This window comes from Oryx dammah, unplaced genomic scaffold, assembly GCF_014754425.2.
Source record: "Oryx dammah isolate SB20612 unplaced genomic scaffold, SCBI_Odam_1.1 HiC_scaffold_29, whole genome shotgun sequence".
Lineage (NCBI taxonomy): Eukaryota > Metazoa > Chordata > Mammalia > Artiodactyla > Bovidae > Oryx > Oryx dammah.
Genome location: NW_024070213.1, coordinates 89,567,753 through 89,591,833, shown reverse-complemented (window position 1 = coordinate 89,591,833; position 24,081 = coordinate 89,567,753). Strand labels below are relative to the sequence as shown.

At 46.9% G+C, this 24,081-nt stretch overlaps 2 protein-coding genes across 2 annotated transcripts; both read right to left on the bottom strand.

Annotated features, from left to right (window-relative positions):
- Positions 1-487: 487 nt before the first annotated feature.
- LOC120858112 (keratin, type II cuticular Hb1-like) lies at positions 488-4,667 on the bottom strand. Its single transcript, XM_040233971.1, has 5 exons — positions 4,659-4,667; positions 4,423-4,548; positions 2,268-2,488; positions 1,224-1,255; positions 488-561 (listed from the first exon to the last, which is right to left on the bottom strand). The coding sequence occupies exons 1-5, from the start codon at positions 4,665-4,667 to the stop codon at positions 488-490; spliced, it is 462 nt and encodes a 153-aa protein (XP_040089905.1).
- A 9,362-nt stretch (positions 4,668-14,029) lies between these two features.
- On the bottom strand, positions 14,030-22,348 carry LOC120858274 (keratin, type II cuticular Hb1-like). Its single transcript, XM_040234218.1, has 9 exons — positions 19,213-22,348; positions 18,245-18,453; positions 17,595-17,655; positions 17,120-17,215; positions 16,744-16,908; positions 16,350-16,475; positions 15,900-16,120; positions 15,053-15,084; positions 14,030-14,526 (listed from the first exon to the last, which is right to left on the bottom strand). Exons 1-9 carry the CDS (start codon positions 19,630-19,632, stop codon positions 14,414-14,416), a joined length of 1,443 nt encoding a protein of 480 aa, XP_040090152.1. The 5' UTR covers positions 19,633-22,348; the 3' UTR covers positions 14,030-14,413.
- Positions 22,349-24,081: the final 1,733 nt, after the last annotated feature.

Genomic DNA, 24,081 nt, shown 5'->3' with positions numbered 1-24,081 from the left:
GGGCACACACACAGCACACAGAACATCCCCAACCCTCAAGATCCCGGTCCTCTGATATCACCATCAACTGAAGTCATATGGACCCACACACCCAAAGTGGGGGTGCTTCCTGGTAATGTGTCCCCTTTTCTTTTCCCTCCCCCAAATCCAGCCAGCTTTGTCTTTGCTCTGAGGATAGAGAGCCTGAGGAATCTAGGCACAAACAGCAGGAAGGCTCCAACTGCTACATAAATTTTTATTGCAGAGGAAGAGTCCCAGGAAAAGAAGGGGATGGGGCAGTTCAGAGGGGAGGGGTGCTGGATCCAGGGAAGACAAATACCATGCTTCCCAGTGGCACGGCGTCCAGCCTATGCCCACACTGGGGACGGCTCTACCATGGTCCAGTAAACCACATTCAAAGACTTTATACCCTAGGGTTGGGGACAAGAGGGAGAGGTAAGACGAGGGTCGGAACCGTGGGAGCGGGCATCTGAGACACAGGTCCAAGTCACTGGGGAGGAAGCTGGGGTTCCTTGACTTCTCCGGAGTAGGGCAGGAAGGATTCAGCATCCGCATGAGCCGCTGCAGCATAAACCCCCGACACAGCCGGGGGAGCCGCAGAGCGCACAGCCGCCGCCAGGGGCGCTCGTCTCTACGGCGCTGGGACCCGCTCTGAGCGGCCGCAGTGCCTCAGGGCCCGAGGTTGAGCCCGGCAGGCCGGTGGGAGCCCTTCCGAGGGCTGAGCGGAGAGCCGCTGTTAGAAGAAAAAACTCCAAGTCTCCCCTGCCCTTTCCGCCCCAGAAGACAGACATACAGATATACAGATGCACAGACACCTCCCCCTACCAGGAGACAGAGGTGCAAACTCCTCAAAGTGACAGATACACAGACCCCCATCCCCTAAGAAACAAACTCCGGAATGTCCCCTCCCTGGAGTCAGCCCCAGATTCTCCCCCACGCGAGAATAAAACAGTCTCTTCCACGGGGATAAACCCACAGACCTTCTTCCCACACCCCAGGACACATCAACAGATCCCCCGCCAAAGCACAGACCACAGAATCCCCTTTCCCAATACACACAAACACCAATAAACCACCCCCAAGAGAAAAAACAGCCCTCACAAATGGGAGACACACAGAGGAAGAGGCTCCCTACTTCCTTCCCAGAGAGGATACATACCCAGGGTGGGGAAGGGATAACATGGGGCCCCTCTCACCCCCAAGTTACTCTCTTATTTACTTACTGACATTTCCTGCCCCAAATCCCAGACCAAGCCTGCAGGGAGAAGGAGGGAGCACGTGAGTGAATCCATCCACCAGGCAGAATATTCACCATTCTTCAAAACAAAGCACTTCTGGCCCTCTCCAGACAGGCAGAAATCCTTCCATTCTGATAGTTACTTGGGTCTCTCAGATCCCCTCAGCCCTTTCGAGTAAAGACTCCTTCTGGACCTTTATACTCAACCCTTCCTGTCTTGCTGCTGCTGCTAAGTCTTAAATTCAAATAATTCTTTTACTGAAGAATTCTTAGAGAAGGGGTAAGACAGAAGATCTACACTGTCTTTAGCCTAAACTTATCTTGAAATTAGACCCCATGATGGGGGCATTTTGAAGGCAGATCCCAGAGGAGATAGGTCAGTTGTTTGGAGAATATTGTTCAAGCCTCACCCAGTCAGTTTCTACCTGTGGGTCCTTAAGGTGGTCTTTTACTCTCTGAGATTCAGTTTCCTCATCTGTAAAATGGAGATAATAGAACCTCCTTCCCAGGAGTTTAAAGGAGACAATATATGCAGCTTGTCTGCTGCACGATGGGTTCCCTTTCCTTCCCCTCAGTCTAGTGGGCCCAGCTGGAGCTGGAAGCCCTTGGGTCTCTACCTGCCTAATGTTCAAAGCCAGGCCCTACCTGTTGCCATAAACCCTGCCTCCCCCAGCCCGGAGGAGAGAGGAGCAGAGTTGAAGGCATCCACACCAGGGATCTTATTCCCCCTGGCTGGGCCTTGGTCCTTGCAGTTGTCTCAATAGACAAACTGGCTCCTGCTTTCTGATCCTGGGAGTGAAACAGTCACTCATCACAGGTGCTAAGGTTACTTGTTAGCTGGGACCCTTGGTCTAAAGGTCTGTGAGATGGAGGGAAAAAAACTGACTCCAGGAGAACAGATCCCTGGATACCCAGCTCACCTCTCTTCACCTTATCCCCCACTCCAGCTGGTGAGGACCCAGGCGGTATCCTCCCTTAAGCTTCTCTACTCCTCACCTTGACCACATCTGAAGCACCGCCTAGCCCTCACCTGCTCTCCTCGCCCTCCAGCAGCTTCCTGTAGATGGCGATCTCAAACTCCAGGCCCAGCTTGACGATCATGAGCTCCTGGTACTCATGCAGCTGCTGCACCATGTCCTGCTTGGCCTTCTGCAGGGCAGCTTCCAGCCAGACCAGCTTGCCCTTGGCGCTTCCTGAGGCACTTTCCTCCTGCAGAGCGGCTGGGTCCTTGCCTCTCTCTGGTTCACAGACCTGGGGGCAAAGGGAAGACCACAGACAGGAGGACATCCTCAGCCCCTCCCCACTCAAGGATCCAGACCTTTCTCCATAGCCGGAGGGCCAAAGGGAAGTTAGAGATGGTTAAGAGGAATGAGTGCGCCTGCTCTGAAATCTGTGCTTGTGTGTCTGCCCCACTCCCAGGGTGGAGGTTGGGGACCAGCCATCTTAGGTGACTGAGAGCCTTTTGCATCTTGTATATGTGTGCATATGCTAAGTCGCTTCAGTCGCATCCAACTCTTTGCAACCCTAGGGACTGTAGCCCACCAGACTCCTCTGTCCATGGGATTCTCCAGGCAAGAATACTGGAGTGGGTTGCCCCGCCCTCCTCCAGGGGGTCTTCCCAACCCAGGACTTGAACCTGTGTCTTCTGCAGCTCCCACCTTGGCAGACTGGTTCTTTACCGCTAGCCCACCTGGGAAGCCCACATCTAGTATAGTGACACTTCCAAAATGAGCTAGGGTCTGGGACGCATCAAATACATTTTAGCATGTCATTCTGGGGTTATTGTTTCATCAGGGAAATGAACAGAAAGAGTATCCTTTCCTGATAAGAGACTGGAATTTGTAGTCTCTAGGGAAAAAAAATATTGATAATAAAGGCCTGCCTTGGTGAGGCATACTTACTGCTAAGGGACCCAGTCAGGGAATCAGAGCAGCTGAGGCTGCTGGGAGACTGCCAACAATGGGCCCACCCAGCCACCACTCTGTCACCCCTGGAACCTGAACAGTTTGTCCCTCCTCAAAGTCAGGGGTTCCTGGAGAAGGAAGAACCCCCACTAATATCCTGCAGAGCCTGAGACACTTGTCTCTGCAGAAAATGAGAACTGACTGGAAGCAGAACCTCTTCCCTTTGCAGGGTGGAGCATGGGCCAGGGCAGGAGCTTGACCAAGAGGGCGGTGAGAGGAAAGAGGAGCAGGTGAGAGGGAGAGAGGTGGGGAGAAAGAGGGCATTCATGTGGGAACCTTCTCTTTCTGAAGCCTAAAGCCTGAGAAACACAAGTGCCTACAGAGCCTGGCTGGAGACATCAAAACGTATAGGCCAGGGACTTTCCTGGTGGCTCAGGGGTTAAGATTGCACTCCCAGTGCCCAGGGCCTGGTTCCATCCCCGATCAGGGAACTAGGAATGCTGTAACTAAGACTGGGCACAGTGCGGGTAGGGGGGAGTGAGCAGAGAGGGAATAAAGGCCAAATGTAAAGTTCCACAAAGAAATATACACACTCTAACTTTCCTGAAATCACAAGGATGTCTTTCCTGTTTTCAGTCTTTCATTTCTTCACCTTAGATAGAGAGCTAGAGCCAGAGCCTAGTTGTATCTCTTTGACAAGGATGACAAGAGTACTAGCCAAGGTGAGGATAAATGGCAAAGATCCCTCTGCCTCAGTGTCAAAGGATGCAGTCTGGAGTGGTGGATTCTGCAGCACGCTGCAGGAGCATGACCCCCATGTGAAGATGAAAGAGAAGATAGAGGCCTCTCTTCTCTCATCAGATGTTACTGTGTGAGACCAGTTTAATATTGCCAGATCTACATGTTTTTAGAGGGAATCCACGATACTGAATTTCTAGGTAAGATCTTGCCATTTCTGAAGATGGGCTCAAATTTCACACTGCAGGACAATCACAAAACATACAGACTTAAAAAAATATATATATATATACATAAAAAATAATCTACAAACAAGCATCCATATGCAGAGATTTTTACCTACATGTTAAGTATTTATCCACATTAAAAAAAAACTCAACGTCCTGGGCAAATGAAAGCATGGTATTTACACACATAACCACACTCCTGTTTGCTCAGACATTCACAAAGAGAAACTCTATCCAAAGGATGGGGAGGGGGTCTAGTCTAGTGTAGGATGCATCACGAGCATCACCACTCAGCTTCCCCCAGGCTGCCCCTCACCTGGCTCTTGGTGCCGTCCTCCTCCGTTGTCAGCCGCTGGATGGCCTGGTTCAGCCTGTTTAGCTCCTCCTTGCTGTGCCGCAGGTTCTGCGCGTGTTTCTGCGCTGTTGGCTTTATCTCCTCGCACTGCGAGGCGGGGGCAGCCAAGCAGGGTGGGGGGTTGATCAAGAAGATGAGGAAGCAGCAGGTGCACTCACTGGAGACCAGCAAGACCGTTCCAGCACCCACCCACCCACTTGTATCATGGGTGGTTCATTTGACTCCTCTGAGCCTCTGCTGCTCCATCTATAAGGTGGGAATGGTCATCCTTTCTATCCCCAGCGGTGGTTGAGAGAAGGAAGTGCACTTGGCTGGCACCATGGCACGTGGGCCACCAGGCCTGCGGATGCCAAAGGTAGTGTGAACTCAGCCACAAAGGGTAACAGTGCCGCAGTCTGTTGAGTCTTTGGACTGAAACCACACAGAGCTGACCCCAAGAATCAGGGTAGCTAACCCTAGGAAATCTATTCTCGTCCTTCACTACATAGGCTCATCTAAATGAGTACAAAAGGCAGTTGAAAAAAATTCAACATTCCCGAATTTTAAAAATACTTTTTCAAATCTAAGAATATGAAGAAACTTCCCTAATTTGATGAAGGTTATTAATCAGTGACAAAAGATCCAGTTTCCAGCTACTTCCCCAAACCCAAGGCCACTCTGGGACAACATTATGGGACGACAAGGGACAAAATCAGTGGGCCTTCACCCTTCCTGCATCCTGTCTGTACATGCCAACATCTAACCAGTTGGGTACGGTGACCGATGCTTTCACAGTGCCTCACACTCTCCAGCATTTTCCCTCCACCATCTCCCTGGGGCTCAGGACCACCTGTGAAGTAGGCCAGGGAGATGTTCCCGTCTCTATCATCTTCCCTCGGGCAAGCTGATGCTCAGCCACTGTGCAAGAAGTAGGGACCCTGAGGGATATGACCGACCCTGCCAGTCAATGACTGAGCCTGGCTGCATCTTAAGTCCATATACTTTGCTCTGCTCTCAAGGAACAGATAAAGTCACACAGGCCCTTCAACACAGAGAATAGGAACTGTCCACTCCAGCCCAGCGCAAATTTCCTTCCAAGGTATTGATAGATAGGGTGTGGGGAATGGATGAAAAGAGACAGTAAAACTTCATCTCCCACCAATCTCTGCCCTATTCTTACTGCCCACACCCGCTCTCATTCCCAAAAGCTGAAGACACAGCTCGCAAGCTTGTGCCTGGCTGGGTCCAACAGATCTGGATGGAGTTCAAGACTCCTCCTCCTGTGTGAACTGATGAGCCATATAGACAAGTCTCACCATAATGAGCAGAGCTGTTTTCTCCTCCAAGCCTCCTGTGGGCCCTGAAGCTCAGCTCTAGCCCAGAGAGCTCCTAGAATGCTCAGCTCTGAGGGACAAAGCCTCTTCTTCCTGGGGGCTCTGTGACCTCATCTTGTTACATTTGCAGAGTTCTAACTGGGGGAGTGGTGGAAGGGGCCGTCCTGTGAGCCCGGAGGGGAACATGATAGTCTCTGAGCTGGAAAGGACCTGCAAAGAACAGGAGGAGGAGGAAGCGGGGTAGGGGAAGGAAAAGGACTTCAGGTGGGGGAAATGTGTGGAGCTGGGGAATCTGGGCTTTGGGAGTGGGCAACAGGGAGCCACAGAAGGTGCTTGAAGAGGCCAGCAGCCTGGTGTACGTACGATGCAGTGTGGGAAGGCCTGTCTGGTAGCAATGCAGAAGACATAGCAGGGAGAGAGACTTCGCCTGGGAGTCCATTTCCACTAGTAGGTAGGAAATCTGGGGAAAGACAGGACTCCAAACTGAAGGAGTAACAGGGACCGGAGACCACAAGTTGATCGGCATTTACTTTTGTTTGATAAATTTCTCATACATGCAAGACTATATATAACATGGATTTAATGATTTAAATAGTGACATAATAAAACAAGCCCTTGTGTGCCCACCAGTACCTCCAAAGCCCAATGTGGGATGGACCCTTCCTGCTTACAGCATCCTCTCCCTCTGACCCCATCCAGTCTCCAAGGTGACTACTATCTTGGGTTTCTGCGTTGAGCACCCCCTTGCGTTTTCTTTATTGTTGTATCATATGTGTATGAATCCCTAAGCAGCTGTTTTAGTTTCTCCTTCCTTTAAGACTTCTATAAATAGAATTACATGCAGGCTTCTATGACTTGCTTCTCCCTCCTCAACATTCTAATTGTGAGATTCAACCATTCTGAGGCATGTAGCTTAGTTTGTGTTGCAGTGCTGTAGAGTATCCCAGTGTGATTATTGCTCCTAGGGGTATACACACGTGTGCTTTTTTTTTTTTTTTTGGTCATAGCAAACAATGCTGCTATGAACTTTGGGGTTTGTATTTGCTAGTGTACTTTGGCAAGAGTTTCTTTAGGGTACTGGCTGTCAAATTTTTTTTGTAGCCATAGCTCAAGTTATAAGGAATACATTTTAGGGACTTCCTTGGTGGTCCAGTGGTTAAAAATCTGTGTTGCAATGCAAGGGAGACAGATTCTATCCCTGGTCGGGGAGCTAAGAGCTCACATGCCACGGGAGCAGCTAAACCCACGTGCTGCAATTACTGAGCCCACAGGCTCTGGAGCCCACGCACCACAACCAAAGACCCCGCATGACTCAGCGATGATCCCATGTGCTGTAACTAAAACCCAGCACAGCCAGTTAAATAAATAAAAATTAAATAAATTAAAAATATATCTATATCATGAATCGGTACCTATATACATACCCACACACATAAACTGAAATAAATTTTGTGAAAAATTACTTCTACTATAAAGTGCCCTCTGATCCTCTAATCGATCACTTTAATGTTTCACTTTCAATTTATGGACCTAGGTTTTCAGTAAGGGCTCATGTTCAGGTTTTCATGTTTTAGTTTTTTCACCAAGCCTTATGTTTAGGTTTCATTTCTTATAAATAGCACATTAATCTCATTATTTGTTAAATAATGTAATGAAAACAAAATATCCATGAACTAACTTACTGACACAAGAACCCATTCTGTCCTCTCCTTCTCATTCTGGAGGTAACCACTTCCTTGAGTTTGTGTCAACATCCGCTTGCTTTTTTTTTTTTAAGTTTTATCACATACATTACATATATCTAAAAATATATCTGTAAGGTTTTCTTGTTTGTTTTTAATAAAAAGGGTATCAGTTACACAGGGCTTGCCTTTTTTTTTTTTTTTTGTCTTTTAACATTATTTAGCTAGGATTCCTCCCCTAGCATTCATAGTATTCTTTGAGCGAATATACTACACTTCTATGTTATTCTGTTTTTATTCTGTTATATTTTTTCATTTTACAAAGTTGGTTCTACAGTTTTTCTTAATGACCCCTGATACTTATATGTGAGAATTTCTCTTTGATACACATCTAAGATCTAGGAATGGAACTTGGGGATCTTAGGATGGTCAGATGTTCAACATGACAAAACAAAAATTATCTGCCAAAGTTGGTATAGTAACAATTTACACTTTGGTCAGCACTGTATGACTTCCCAGGTGGAGCTAGTGGTAAACAATTTGCCTTCCGTTGCAAGCGAATCAAGAGACACAGATTCAGTCCCTGAGTTGGGAAGATCGCCTGGAGTGAAACATGGAAACCCACTCCAGTATTCATTCTTGGAGAATCCCATGTACAGAGGAACCTGGTGGGCTACAGTCCACGGGGTCGCAAAGAGTCAGACCCGACTGAGTAACAGGCATGGTGTGGCATGACAGCACTGTGTGAAAGATTCATGCATTCTCCACATATCTTACTTTTCAACAATTTAATGGGGACTTCCCTGGTGGTCCAGTGACTAAGACTCCATGCTCCCCATGCCAGGGGACTGGGTTCAATCCCTGGTTAGGGAACTAGATCCCACATACTGCAACTAAGAGTTTTCATGCAGCAACTAAAGATCCCGTTTGCTGCAACTAAGACCCAGAACAGTCAAATACATAAATAAATATCTTTTTTAAAAAAACAATTAAATAGTATAATCAATCTTATTTTTGACCCTGCTTTGAATTTTCATGATTACTGTTAAGGTTGAATAGCACTATAAATGTTTATTATCCATATGGATTTGCTTTCTTTTGACCATTTTTTCTATTGGATTGTTTGCCTTAATCCTATTGGATTACAGGTGTTCTTTATATTTCTAGATATTACTATTTTATCACTTATATGTGTCACAAATAGCACTTCCAAATTTATAGCTCATCTTTTTACTTTCTTTATGGCATATTTTTATCAATTAAAGTTCTTAATTTTAATGTAGTCTAACTTATCAAGCTTTTATATTAAGCACTCTGTGTGACTTGCTTAAAAGTCCTTTTCTATACCAAGATCAGAAAGGTGTCCTCCATTTTTTTTCTTCTTAGAGTTTTAAAGTTTTGCATTTGACATGTATAATTTTAATTTGCTTGAAATTGGTTTTGTGTATCACAGAAGTCAGGGATCCAATTTCATTCTTTCCCATGTGGATAACCAATGTATAGTTCTTTCTCTGCTATTGATCTGCAGATCAAAGATATATATAGATATAGATATAAGGTTTATTTAACTTTATATATTATATATAATTTTATTTATGTCATATTTATTTAATATATTTATATCATATATACACACAAGAATAAATTGACCAATGTAACAAAACAGAGAGCCCCCAAATTGATGTGTATTATATATATATGTTGTATATACATATATGATGCAATACATTATACAGTATGTCATAAGCATAAATAATGCAATACATCTGTTCTATATATGTATGTATACAATACAGATCAGTTTAAGGGCTCTCTATTTTGCCTCATTGGTCAATTTGTCTAATCTTGTATAGATACTGCACTGAATTTCCGTAGCTTTCTGAAAGGGCAAATATTCATTCTTTCTTTTACATCAGTGCCTTGACTATTCTCAAACTTTTCTCTTCACCATAAATTTTAGAAACAGCTTGTTAAGATTTATGTAAACCCTTGTTTGGGATTCAATTGTAGTGGCACTGATACTGTAAATCAATTTAAGGAGAACTAATATCTTCTTTCAACAATGCTGTATCTCTTCATTTAGCTAGGTCTGCATTTTAACTTTCATTTCCTATAACATTTCATAAAATGTTTGTATTTCTCTAGGCATAGTTCTCTCACATATTTGTTAGATTTATTTCTAAGTATCTGATGGGTTTTAAAGTCATTAGTTTATCCATTTTATTGGGAGATAATTTACATACAGTAAAATAACACATTTCAAGTGTACAGTTCAACGAGTTTTGATAGATATTTGCCCTCATTCAACCATCACTGAATGAAGATAAACAACATTCCAGCAAGCATCTCAGTAGTTTCCTTCATACCCCTTTGCAGCAATCTTCCCACCTCATCGGAGACAACTACTGATCTAATTTCTAGCAATGGAAATTAGTATTGCCAGCTGGAGAACTTCCTATGAATAGAAGCACACAGTATATACTCTGATTATTTTCACTTAGCATAATGTTTTTGAATCATCCATGTTGTTTCATGAATCAGTAGTTCATTCTTTTCTCTTGCTGAGTGATAATCATCCCAGGAATATATCTGTTTATCCATTCACCTATTAATAAAATGTTTTTATTGTTTCTACTTTGGGGCTATTATGATTCAAGCTCCTAAGTAATTCATGTACAAGTCTCTGTGTGGACCTGTTTTCATTTCTTGCAGATAAATACCCAAGAGAGGAATTGCTGTGCCATTTGGCAAATGTATGTTTAAATTTATAAGAAATTGGCAAACTGTTTTTGGAGGTGACTATCATTTTATCCTCCATGAAAGTTCCAGCTACTCCAGCTACTTGATGGTCAGTCTTTTAAATGGTTAGTCTTTTAAATGATTAGTCTAGTGGGTAAGTTTTTTTCTCATTGTGGTTTAATTTAGGTTTCTCTGATGACTAATAATGATGAACAGCTTCTCACATACTTCAGTTCAGTTCAATCACTCATTTGTGCCCAACTTTTTGCAACCCCATGAATTGCAGCATGCCAGCCTTCCCTGTCCATTACCAACTCCCGGAGCCTACTCAAACTCATGTCCATCACGTCAGTGAAGCCATCCAGCCATCTCATCCTCTGTCGTCCCCTTCTCTTCCCACCTTCAATCTTTCCCAGAATCAGGGTCTTTTCCGATAAGTCAGTTCTTCGCATCAGGTGGCCAAAGTATTGGACTTTTAGCTTCAGCATCAGCCCTTCCAATGAATATTCAGGACTGATTTCCTTTAGGATTGACTGGTTGGATCTCCTTGCAGTCCAAGGGACTCTCAAGAGTCTTCTCCAACACCACAGTTCAAAAGCATCAATTCTTCAGCATTCAGCTTTCTTTATAGTCCAACTCTCACATCCATTCATGACTACTGGAAAAACCATAGCTTTGACTAGACAGACCTTTGTTGGCAAAGTAATGTCTCTGCTTTTTAATACACTGTCTAGGTTGGTCATAGCTTTTCTTCCAAGGAGCAAGTATCTTTTAATTTCATGGCTGCAGTTACTACCTGCAGTGATTTTGGACCCCCCCCAAAAAAAAATAGTCTCTCACCGTTTCCATTGTTTCCTCATCTATTTGCCATGAAGTGATGGGACCGGATGCCATGATCTTAGTTTTCTGAATGTTGAGTTTTAGCCAACTCTTTCACTCTCCTCTTTTATTTTCATCAAGAGGCTCTTTAGTTCTTCACTTTCTGCATAAGGATGGTGTCATCTGTGTATCTGAGGTTACTGATATTTCTCCCAGAACTCTTGATTCTCACATACTTACTGAACCTTAATACATCTTTGTATTAGGTTTGTAAAGTGTCAATTGAAGTCTTTTACCCATTTTGATTGAGTTGTTTGTCTTCTTGTTACCGAACCCAAGTCTGACTATTCAATGCTCAAAAACTATTAAAGAGGCCAGGCTGGTGGAAAGAAACTTTGCTTTATTTTGCATGCCAGCAAGCAAGGAGGCAGGATGGGGTTGGGGGAGGTGGACACCTGTCCAAAAGCTGACTCCCCCCACCATTGACAGGGGGCAAGAGCTTTTATAGACAGAAGGAGAAAGGGTTACATGCAGAAATAGCACAGTCAGCTCTGACAGTCATCTTGAGGTTGGTCATCAGTGGTCTGACCAGTGTCAACTTGACTGTTTTAGGTATAGTTTACCTTCATGGTCAATTTGTTCTCATTTCCTTGAGGCCAATTCTTGGAATTACAGCAGCTTATGTCATGGCTACTGGAGAAGGAAATGGCACCCCACTCCAGTACTCTTGCCTGGAAAATCCCATGGACAGAGGAGCCTGGTGGGCTGCAGTCCATGGGGTTGTGAAGAGTCAGACACGACTGAGCGAGTTCACTTTCACTTTCCACTTTCATGCATTGGAGAAGGAAATGGCAACCCACTCCAGTGTTCTTGCCTGGAGAATCCCAGGGACGGGGGAGCCTGGTGGGCTGCCGTCTATGGGGTCGCACAGAGTCGGACACAACTGAAGCGACTTAGCAGCAACAGCATGTCATGGCTACAGTCTGGTCATCATATAGTTAACTTCTTCCACCTGGTGAGGGTTTCAGTATCTGTAACATGGTTCACAGGATATGGCTCAGCATATTATCCACAGTCCTTGAGAGGAAACTAAATGTCCCTGATTATGCTTAATGACTACATTATTATTATGTTGTCTCCTTTGATTGTTTTCCTTTGTTTCTGCATTTTCTGACTTCTCTGATTAAACTTATTCTTTGGCTAAAGTTTTTCCATGGACAAAATGCAGGCAGAGGAAATGAGGGGGCAAGGACTATGGGGTCTTGTTCCATTTCATTCTTATTGAGAGCTGAGTTCTTTACATTTACATTTAATGTAATCGTTGATATGATTGCTTTTAAGTCAATAATTTTGTTGTCTGTTTCACATTTGTCTGGTGTGGTTTTTTTTGTTGTTTTTCTTTTTTAATAATAAACACTGATTTTAGTGATTGCTCTAGAGCTAAAACTGACTGTGCATCCTTGGGACTTCCCTGGTGGTTCAGTGGTTGGTTGGGACTCTGATTCCACCAGCGGGGCTGAGGTTCAGTCCCTGGTCGGGGAACCAAGATACTACCAGCCATGCAACTTGATGAAAAAAAAAGCATCCTTAATTTATCAAAGTCAATTAAGATCCCCTGGAGGAGGATATGGCAATCCTCTCTCCAGTATTCTTGCCTGGAGAATCCCATGGACAGAGAAGCCTAGCGGGCTGCAGTCCCTAGGGTCACAAAGAGTTGGACAAGACTGAAGCATCTGAACACACACACTAGTCATCTTCCTGGGGATTAGGCTGATGTGAGATGCTTCTGTTCACCCCTCTTACGATAGCATCTTGGTTCACATTTCATGATTTTTGATTACTTGTGAGCTTCCATTTGTGGTAACACTCTCTGGAAGAATTCCTAGAAGCCTGTGTTTGAATGGCATTCTTCTAGAAAGGATTTGTATTTGCTCTTGCCAGATTCAGGGGAGAAACACCAACCTGGGCTCATTTTAAACAATGTTCTCATGTATGGTACTGTGGGCACTTGCCACCAAAAGAAAAAAAAAAAAAGTGAACTCCAGCCCAGAGCTGGATGAGGGCAAACTTGTGGTTTAAAGTTATCAGGAAAAACTTTTCTTTACCAAAGCCAAGGTCAAGACGTACATGTTTCTTTCCTCTCTTTTTGCAGATTCTTTTCCTGCTTCCCCCTTCACTGAGGGTCATCCAGTTGCCTATTATGGACCTTGGATCCAATTCTCCCTTTTATGGGCCTAGGCTTTGTGTCCTGTCCCCTAACCATAGTGGCTTCCATCCATTGAATGCCAATGACCAACAGATGCCCCTTCCATGCCATCAGACTTCATCATCCACATACTTCCCTGGAGCCATGCTTACAGTTATTGTTAGCCAACTCTGATCATCTCTCGTGTGTTCTTGCTAGCTCATGATGCATTAAAATATTTTTAAAGTATATTATCTATAATTTTAATGACAAAAAGTTTATTCAGACTTCCTAGTCTGACTTACTGCAAGAAAAGGAGTTGCTGGTGGCACTCTTCAGAGAAAACAATTCACAAAGTTTGGTGACTCATTAGATAGGGAAAATAGGTGTCAAAGAGTTCTAAGCTGAAGATATTAGAAAGAACTAATAGAAAGAAGGAAAGTTGATGAATGGGCCGTCTGTAGAAGGGAAAAATGATGAGATGTTTTTAAGGCTGCTTGAATTTCGGTTATCAGTGCAACATTCACGTGGAGGTGCCCGTGGTCAATCGGAAACCTCAGGGATGAACTCATTCATTCTCTCAACGTTGCTCAGTGCCTGCTATAAGCCAGCACTGTGTCAGACACTTCCTAGCACTAGAGAATTACCTCAGAGAGCCCTGAGCCATCGAAGCACCCCTCCTCAAGGTCCCCAGCCCTGAGCACACAGTAGCAAGGCCCAGCAGCAGGCCCACCACTCCATCCTCCACCCCGCCCCCTCTGCTTCCTGGAGATCCCACCCACCTGTTCCAGGCCTGGAATAATGGACAGAAAGATGCACACATGTGATGGAAACTAGATGACTTTATTCTAAGCACAGTTAGCAAGGAGGAAAGAAGATTTGGGAAAGGAAGTGACGAACATTCAAGAATGCAAGGGAAAGAAAGGTGGGAGGGGGACTTAGGTGTTGCCCTCTTCGTGGGATCAGAGTGCCCAGAATCCTCAAATAGACTTCATCCATGGATCACTCCTCCCAGCAGCCTTTCTCAGCCAGAGGCAGGCAGGAGACAAGGAGGGGAGGAAGGGATTCCCACACAAGAATTGAGAGGTGGACAGTAGAGAAGGTGAGTCAGAATGATGGGTTGCACATGGTAGGGTTGGGCAGACAGGCCAGCTGGGAGGCTCGGAGAGGGTGAGATGGGCTGGAGCTTGGATGCCTCCTCAAGTCCTGCCAACTCAACACTTCTTACAGCTGCTGCTGCAGGATCCCACCCCATAGGAACTGATGCCACAGGTACGGGTGCCTGAGAGATTACCACATACAACTCCACCCCGGGAGCTGCTCACACCTGCACAGAGACAATAATGGTAAGTCAAAACCTTTGGGGGTGGTGGGGAGCTGGTCCCAAGCACAACTCCCTCCCTAACACCCAGTAGGATGTCTCTGGATCATCCACATCTCCAGGGAGAAAGACAATCTGAACTCCCGTGTGGTCTCAGAACTCCCATCCTCACTGGACAGGAATGACCCAATCTTTCTTAATCTATTCTGTAGCTGGTTTCAGGAAGAACTCCATGGGGACAACCACGCTGATAAAATACCTGTTTTGATCCGGAACAAGACAACTGGAGTATGGACAAGTGTGTTTGGACAAGGAGAAAGTCAGAGCTTCCTATGATGGGGAAAATAAGACTGACACTCTAACAGGTGTGGGGTGAAGTATTATTCCACTCATAACCTGTCAACCAGCTCCCTCTTTGTAACTATGTGGTTGGAAATTAATGGAACTCTTCTCCCTGGGTCTTTTCACCCTCAGAGCTAAGACTCCCACTGTCTCACTTCAGTGTCTCCCCTTCAGGGCCCGAGTTACTCACTGACATTCACAGCATTGATGCCTTCACACAGCCTGATGTGGGAGAGAAAAGAGCATAAGGACTGGGTGTTAATTTCTGACAACAATCCCAGAAGTCACATGGTCACCCACTCTGAACCCAGTCACCTAAGGAGCCACCCAAGTCCCTCCCCAGAAGGTCAGAGAAGGTCTGGGGTCCAGCACCCCTCGAGGTTCAGCATCTCCCCAGCTCTGTTTCAAGAGAACACCAAGGGGCAGGATCTCGCAGATCCCTCTAGGAAGAGGGTCCTACTCAAGTGCAGTGGGACTGCCCTCAGGACGCCAGCTTCAGACTGCCTACCCCACTCCTACTGACTGGCTCCTCCATCCTGAACAATCCAGTCTCCCTGGGCCACAAGCTTTTCTTCTCTCTAATAAAAATGTATTTTTCTATTTGCCCTTTCAGTTTGAGGCCATTTTTATCCTGTCCCTTAAGCAAGTGTGTTCTGGCACCAGCTCCTCCCAGTTAGTTCACAGATACTGTTCTGTACATTTCTAGCCAACTCTGCATAAATTCACAGTGGTAGCTTGAGCCCAGCCATGATAGAAGTATTTATACCACTAAAATATGCAAATGTTATATACATCATAGACTTTTTATTCCCTCAGAGAACCAGCAAACTATTGTCCTTAACTAAATGATGTAGGAGCCCATTGGAAATCAGACAGCGGGCTCAACTGAGACTGTTCTCAGCCTCTCCTCGGAGCAGAGAGGGAGCCAGAAAGGGTTCCAAGATGTGAGCAGAAGAAGGAATGGGGAAGTAGTAGAGGAAAAAAAAAAAGGCCCAGGTCTATGCAATTGAGGCCCCAGCTGTGCAAACTGTACCCACCTCTGCTCCTCGCCCTCCAGCAGGCGCCTGTAGGTGGCGATCTCGATGTCCAGGCCCAGCTTGGAGCTCATCACCTCCTGGTACTCCTTGAGCAGGCAGGCCATGTCCTGCTTGGCCTTCTGCAGTGCTTTCTCCAGCCCCGCCAGCTTGCCCCGGGCATCGTTAAGGGCCGCCTCGCCCTGCTGCTCCGCCTGGGTCACTGCGGCCTCCAGCTTGGAGTTCTAAGGGCCCAGGAGAGAATAAGGTGGGTTATGGCCTCTGGGTCTCTGTGTCCATTTCCTGGATGTGTCTAGTCTCTCCACCCAGATGAGATCACCCCAGGAACAGACCTCTCCATGGCCATAACCAAGGACTCAAGTCATACAAATAGGTTGGAGAGTGAATGTTGAGATCGAGCTGGGCACACACCCTGCCAGTGGGACCCTGGGTGGACCTCAAAAAAAACCCTACCTGGCACTTAGCATTTTCAATCTCAGCTGTCAGCCTCTGGATCAGGCGGTTGAGCTCATTGATCTCCTCCTTGGTGCGGCGCAGGGTCTCCCCATGCCGGATCACCGTGGCCTTGATCTCCTCACACTGGGAGAGGAAGCAGAGAGGCTCATGAAACTCAGGATAGGACCTCTCACACATTCAGGACAACATAGATGATTTGCAGGTTGTCCGGGGCTCAGCCTGTGCAACCATACATGGCAGCCCTGCCTTTCTACCCCGACCTGAGAGACGTCAATACTTTATCTACCGTCCCTAAGGATCGGAATCCCCAGACAAAAGTAGCCTTTTTAAATAAATGCCTTGAATCCCTCCCAGCGCCACGTCTAGGAGGCAGGTGTCCTGGACCACTCACCTTGCTGCGGTACCAGCTCTCAGCCTCGGCCCGGCTGCGGCTGGCGATGTCATCATAGTGAGCCTTGATCTCGGCAACAATGCTGTCCATGTTCAGGTCCCGGCTGTTGTCCATCTTGACGATGACCGAGGTGTCTGAGATGTGGGCTTGCATGACTCTCAACTCCTGAGGGGCCAAGAGTCATTCACATTACATACACCATCCAGAGCCAAGTAGAACAGAGTTCACATTCCGCCTTTACACACACACACACACAAGCCCACAATTTCCAAAACCCTCATGCCTGCTGTCTATATGCCTGCTGTCTATTTCCTCTGTACACAGGCCAGCCTGGGAATCAGGAGGGCTGAGTAATGTCCTCTCTGCTGGTGCTCACCTCTTCATACAGGGTCTTCAGGAAGCCCACCTCCTCTACCAGGCTGTGTGCGTTGGCCTCCAGATCTCCCTTGCGCACATAGACACAGTTAACCTCCTGGAGATACAAACACACAGCAGTCCCCAGTCATTGCAGAGGCTTTCCAGGGGGGCTCCACTTCCCCCAACCCCATCCCCAGCCCTGCAAAGCAAGTCTTAGGCATAGATCAATAAGTCAAGAATAAGGGAACTAAGGTCTCCCACCAACTCTAGCAAAATGTCCTGTGTGACTTTAGAAAGTCCTTCCATCTCTCTGGGCCACCCTATAAAGGAAGAGCCAGATAATTCCTGCCCTGTAGATCTCCCAGAGTGTGAGAAGGGAAATGCCCTTCTATCGGTTGGAATAAAATATAAGGTTATTAACTGAATAAAGGCAAACCAATGCCCTGAGGACTACCAGACTCCCAGGCAACTATCCCACAAGCAGACCGACTCACCTGCTTGATTTTGACAAACTCATTCTCTGCCGTGGTCTTCAGGGCGACCTCCTCTTCATACCTTCACAAGGGAAGGTAATTTGAAACAAGAGATTTAGCTAGTAATGGAAAGGAGGACCAACCTGACCCATCACATCCACCCCCCAGGATATCTGAAACATCCCTCTCACCTATATCCCTAATTACACATTTCTCTAACTTAGACATGATTCACTTTAAAGATATTGGTTTTGTTATTAGTCAAGTATAATAAACTGCCTGGAAAGGTGGATGGAACTAGTAGCTGGAACCAGTGACTATGAACAGTGAAGACATAGTGTCATTTCTTTGTACCTCCAGTACCTAGCACAGTAAAGCCAAAGAGTAAATGTTCAGAACAGGTTTATGGGATGGGTCAGTGGGTGGATGGATGGATGAAGAGGGATATGGTCCCTATCCTAAGAAGTTCATAACGCAATAGAAAAAGATTCTTTGCTGACATTTCAGCTTCTCTTCTTTTCATGTGTCTTCCTGTCACTGCCTTTAAAGCTGACAAAAGCAAAAAGTAAGTTAATGAAGAAAGAAGTTTCTAAGGCCAGTGTGCTCAGTGGTTCCCCAATTGTATCATGTCAACCCTTCTGAGAGAAGTGGACCTTTCCAAATGCACTCACTTCTTCTTGTAGCCCTCCAGCACCTCCTGCACATGGTTGAGCTCTGAGGCCAGCCTCCCGCCGTCGGCCTCCACACGCTCAGCCTCCCGCCTCAGCATCTCGATGTAGCCATTGAACAGGGGCTCCAGGTTGCTTTCGCAGCAGCGCTGGTTCTGGTAGAATTGCCACTTGGTCTCCAGCAGCTTGTTCTGCTGCTCCAGGAAGCGCACCTGCCACCCAGAGGAATAGTCACCCAGACAGCCGTAATTCCACCATCCTGCAGGATCCATCCCCCAAAACTTCCGCCCATTCCTTTCCCCATCCCACCACAACACATACATGAGGATCTCTGTCACTGAGATGGCTGCAGATCTGAGTCCAAGTATCCATGATCAAGCGGAAAAGTCCTTTTTCATCCCTGGCTTCACTGTGCCAAGGATCAGAATCCCCTCCCAAATGACCAAGCCTTCCCCTGAGAAACCTTCCCCAGTTAGGTCTCCTGGCCCACTCCTGTCTGAAGTGAACATCACTGAGGAAGCCTCAGCTGGCCCCAGAGTTCAGTGTGAGAGTGTGAGTGAGTGAGTGTGGGACGGGGGTGTGGAGAGAGATTGGCGGGGGACTACTAAGCATTCCAGGCATCCGCAGGGATGACCCTATAGTCTTATTTCTATTTCTTTTTTTCTTCTGTTTCTATTTCTGGTGTAAATCTCATATGTGTCCCATGGGGGACAGGGGTCTGTGTCCGCCTCCCTCTGACATGCAGTTCCAAGCCTGTTCTTGTCTCTCTTGTACATTGTAACAGTGCTATCATACCAGGAGCCCCTGCTCTATACTCACATCTCTTTAGTCTGTCTGCGCCCTGGAAATGTGTCCATCTCCTCCGTCAGACTTGGGGTTTGTCTGGTCCACATCTCTCCTGCCCCCTGACTAGCCCTTCAGTACCTACCCAGGAAAGAAGGTTCAGGAAGGGTGTGATCAAGGACACCTACCTTGTCAATGAAGGCAGCAAACTTGCTGTTGAGGCTCTTGATCTGCTCCTTCTCCTGGTGCTTTATGCACTGTGCATTGGGGTCGATCTCCAGGTTGAGGGGCTTGAGGAGGCTCTGATTGACTGACACGGAGGTGATGCAGGGAGGGCTGGGGCCGCCAGAGCGGTACCCAAAGCTGCAGCTGCTGGAACCAGCACGGGAGCCCCCGCAGACACTGCGACTGCTGAAGCCCCCGGTGAGACCACGGTAGCAGGAGACACCGCGGTAAGGAGCAGCCGTGATGCAGCAGCGGCCAGGCCTGGGCCCGCAGGCCGAGACGCAGCTGAAGGTGCGACCAGGACAGTACCTTTGAGTGGTCACACAGGAGCTGGAATTGCGGACTCCACTACGGGAGCTAAAGCAAGACGATCCACAGGTCATAGTGAGTCAAGGCTGGAGAAGATGAAGCCAGAGGAAGAGGAGAAGGGTTCTGAGCTCTCCCTCACTGTCTGTGCCTTTTATAAACCCAGACACCCAGCGCTGTCTATGTCACCACATGGAGCAACCTTCTTGTCACCTTTATGGGCTTGGGGAACTTCTCAGTCATTTCTCCTCTCCTGGGATAATATCATCAAGATGATATTATCTTGGCTTTGGAAAATCCGACACTCGGGCAACTCTGAAGCCTTGGCAGAATTTTTTCCATAGTTCAGGGCCTGAGGGTGCCAAGGAGCCTAGGTCAACCAAGGTCTGGGGACTCTGCATTTTGCAAGATAATTGAGGAGAGGAAGGGAAGCCAGGTTGGGATGATGGTTTTCAGGTCAGCTGGACTCATAACCTCAGACTTTTAGTTTGGGCCACAAGATTAACTAAGACCAGGGACAAAGGGTGGGCCAGCCTAGGGTGGGAAGGTGGGGGTGGACCCTGGCAGCTTTGAGAGCAAGAGCCTTCCAGGGGCTTCACAGGTAGGGTCTTGGGGGCCAGCTCTTCAGGGCAACTTATGACACTTGACCCTTGGCATGGCCAGAAGGAAATTGTGTTTACTCCCACCAAGACATAGAAAAGCCAGTCACACAACCAAAAAAGGATTTGTTCAGCCACTTCATGCTGGGGGATCCATGAAGTGGGTAGACATGTGTGAGCAGTGTGGTGTGAGAGTTCAGTATCTGAATCCCTAAAACCCCCTCTGTCCACCCACCTCCATCCCTCTTTGTGTGCCTTCAAGATTCCTCACCCACACCCAACACAGAATGTCTCCCTCAACTAGACCTTAAGTGCAAGGCCACACTCCCCAGACAGTCTCTTTCAAAGGCCTCCCTGTTTTCTGGGGCATTTTCAGAAGAGCTTCTCCAATAAGCTCTGAGCCTGGACTGAGTGGTGGGACCTGGGATCCATTCCAAGAAACTTCAATGGGCAGGAGGCCCCAGCTCCCAGACCTGGAAGACAAGGCAGGCCCAGGGTGGGGGTGAGGGGAGTGGGGAGGCTGGGATGGTTGGAAGGGAAGGTACCTGGGGCAACCAATGGGCCATAGAGGGGAAATATAACAACAACGATAATGATAACAGCTGATATTTATTGACCACTTACTATGGACCAGGCATTGTATTAATGCTTTACATATATACTCACTTTATCCATATCACATTCCCAGATAAGTTTTATTATCTTCATTCTAGATACAAAGGAAACAGGCTCAGAGAGGTTATGGAATTTTCATCCAGATTGCAAGGTGCAGAGCCCAGGCTTGAACCCAGGTATGTCTGATTCCAGAATCACTTTGACCATTATTCCATGGAGAAAAAAGAAGTGTGTCTCTGAAACGGGCATGCTGATGCTCAAGATGTTTCATAAGGACACCTTGGGTTGCCAAAAGTAGACACACACACACACACCCTCCATGTACTATCCCCACATCCCATTTGCTCACACATGGTGAATATGGCCTTCTCCCGGTCAACTACCTCTCACACTCAGCTTGACAGTCTAAGCCCACCTTATCCACCCACCATATTCACCATCCCCCTGCCTCCTTTCCCCCTAACCTCATCCATCTCCAGTTTTCCAACCAAAGTGGACTCACTGCCAGCTGTTCCACCCACATCCTCTGGCCTCCCTCGCTTTATGTCTTTGCTTACATGGTTCCCTCTGTCTGAACCCTCCTCCCCTCTCTCTTCTCTGTACATCCAGCTCTTCTCAGTGTTCTTCATCCCCAATCATGCTGTCATTTGCTGTAAGACCATGCCCTGACCTCTGGCCCCAAGGCGCTGGAGGCTGACTCTCCCACCAAGTACCCTGGCATTAAAGTCAGACCCCCTGCAGCCTCGTATTAAAGTCCTTTGTGTGTGCCTGCCCTCTGTGGGGACTGCAGACTCCTTCCAACTCCGAGCCTGGCTCCTGTTGGGTATCTATTTGCTCCCCGCCTTGTGTCGGCTCCAGGAGCCTACGGTGGGGGAAAAGAAGAGACACGACACCAAGATAGAGAGTTAGCTTTCCATCGGTTGACTGGTGGGTTGGAGATAAAGGAGGCAAGGGATCAATTTCTAGAAGATCTGGCTGAAAATGGAGCAGCCCCCCTCTTCCCCATCACTATGACCACCAACCATCTTTATGGGGAAGTCTGTCCTTGAATGTATCAGAAATTGGAGCTGGGTCAGGGATTGGTACTGACACTTGGGGGACCACTGTGCTTTATTTGTCAAATCTGTCATTTCCATCTTTCCAGTCATGTTAGAGAGCACAACTCAGCCTGCAGCCCTCTGGTCTCTTGGGACTTTAAATACACTTAATTATCAGTGTAAACAAAAGCTGATTACTAACCTCCTTATTGATTGTGATAGCATGGAAAATCTGCTCCATCCATCCACCAAAATGCAGAAGGAGATCCAAGCAAGCATCATGAAAGTGCTTCTGTAAGTCTAATTTAAATCTTTAAATTAAGGAAATTAAATACTTTGGGGTAAGTCCCTTTCCTCTTGTGAGGGAGATACCAAGGGAAGACTTCTTCAATACCGATTTATTCCCTAAAGAAAATTGGAGTAGAGGGCTTCCCAGCTGGCTCAGTGGTAAAGAATCCACCTGCCAATGCAGGAGACACAGGTTCAGTCCCTGGTCCGGAAAGATCCCACATGCAGAGCAACTAAGCCCATGTGCCACAAATTACTGAGCCCACTTGCTGCAACTAAAGAGCAGCCCCTCTCTCCACAACTAGGCAAAAATCCACACAGTGACAAAGAGCCAGCAGAGCCAAAAATAAATAATTTTTTAAAGAAGAAAACTGGAGTAGAAATTCATAATCCTGAAGCCATTAGTCACACAGCTGGAGCTGGAAGCAGAAGCACAGACGCTGGAGGTGGGCTCTGTCTTCTACAGAGGATGGCACTAAGGTTATACTGAAACCCCTGCAAAATCAAAGCTGGACCAAAGGGATTCAGGCCCACAAGAGAACTGGGAAAGGCAGCAAAGAGGGCAGCGAGGCACTCCCTAGAAATGGGACACCAGGCAGTCAAAGCCATGCAAGGCTGGCCAGGGTGACCTCTCCTGTTCCAGGATTTAATTACCCCCTTGCATAATAACAAGTCATATTTAAAAGCAAAGGAAGCCAAAGATGATTTGCGTGTTTCTCTTTAATGCAAGCTGCTGAGTTCACACTCTGGTTTCCTCTGTCCATAATTGGACACATAATTAACTACCATTATGACGGCTTGTAGCCTTCTAGGGTTGGTGATCGTGAGCAAGCATAAGTTGAGGAGAAGGCTTTGGATCAGACTTTGGATCTGATTTCTCTAAGACCCCAAAGCCTAGCAGTCTGGGCTCCTGCCTCCATGAGGAACTTAACTCTCATTCAGTCCTGAAGACTCAGACCCTTGAGTCTTGGCAGAGGGCTAGGAGCCTCCTTCCAGATTCTGACTTTGCCCCTTGATGGACCCTTCTGTGCTTTACCTTGTTGGGTTTTTTTTTTTTTAATCATTATTTTTATTTATTTGTTTCTGACTGTGCTGGGTCCTTGTTGCCATGAGGGCCTTTCTCTAGTTGTGGAGAGCGGGGGCTACTCTCTAGTTGCAGCAAGTAAGCTCAGTAGTTGTGGCTCTCAGGCTCTAGAGCACAGATTCAACAGTTGTGGTGCACAGGCTTAGTTGCCTCACAGCATGTGGGATCTTCCCAGACCAGAGATCAAGCCTGTGTCTCCTGCGTTGGCAGGAGGATTCTTTACCACTGAGCCACCAGGGAAGCCGCCATGCTTGATTGTAAATAAGCCATAAGTTCACTCGGAGTTCACCTTCCTAATCAAGTAAATGGGCACAGTAATTCTGACCTCAGAAGAATGCCCTGGGGGTTAGATGAAATAACGTAGGTAAATTCCTCACACATTGTATGTGCGTGTGTACACAGTCGCTTCAGTCCTCTCCTGCTCTTTCCGACCTCACAGACTGTACCCCACCAGGCTCCTCTGTTCATGGGATTCTCCAAGCAAGAACACTGGAGTGGGTTGCCATGCCCTCCTCCAGGAGATCTTCCCAACCCAGGGATCGAACCCGGGTCTCCCACATCGTAGACAGCCGCTTTACCATCTGAGCCACCCAGGAAGCCCACACATTGTAGGTACTCCATAAATGTAAACTCCCTTTCTCCTTGCCAGTAGAGTGGAGAGAGGTATGAGGGGTGGGGGCGCAGGATCCAACCTTACTGGGTGAGGAGCTATGAGCTGAGTTCTAACAAAGAGAGGAGAGAGAGTTTTTGTCCCAGGGGAAACAGGATGAATGGCAAATTAATAATAGAATAAACAGAACAAACTAACATTTATGGAGCTCTTATTAAGAGCTAAGTAGGGCCCTAAATGGAAAAAGCAAGAGAGTTCCAGAAAAACATCTATTTCTGCTTTATTGACTATGC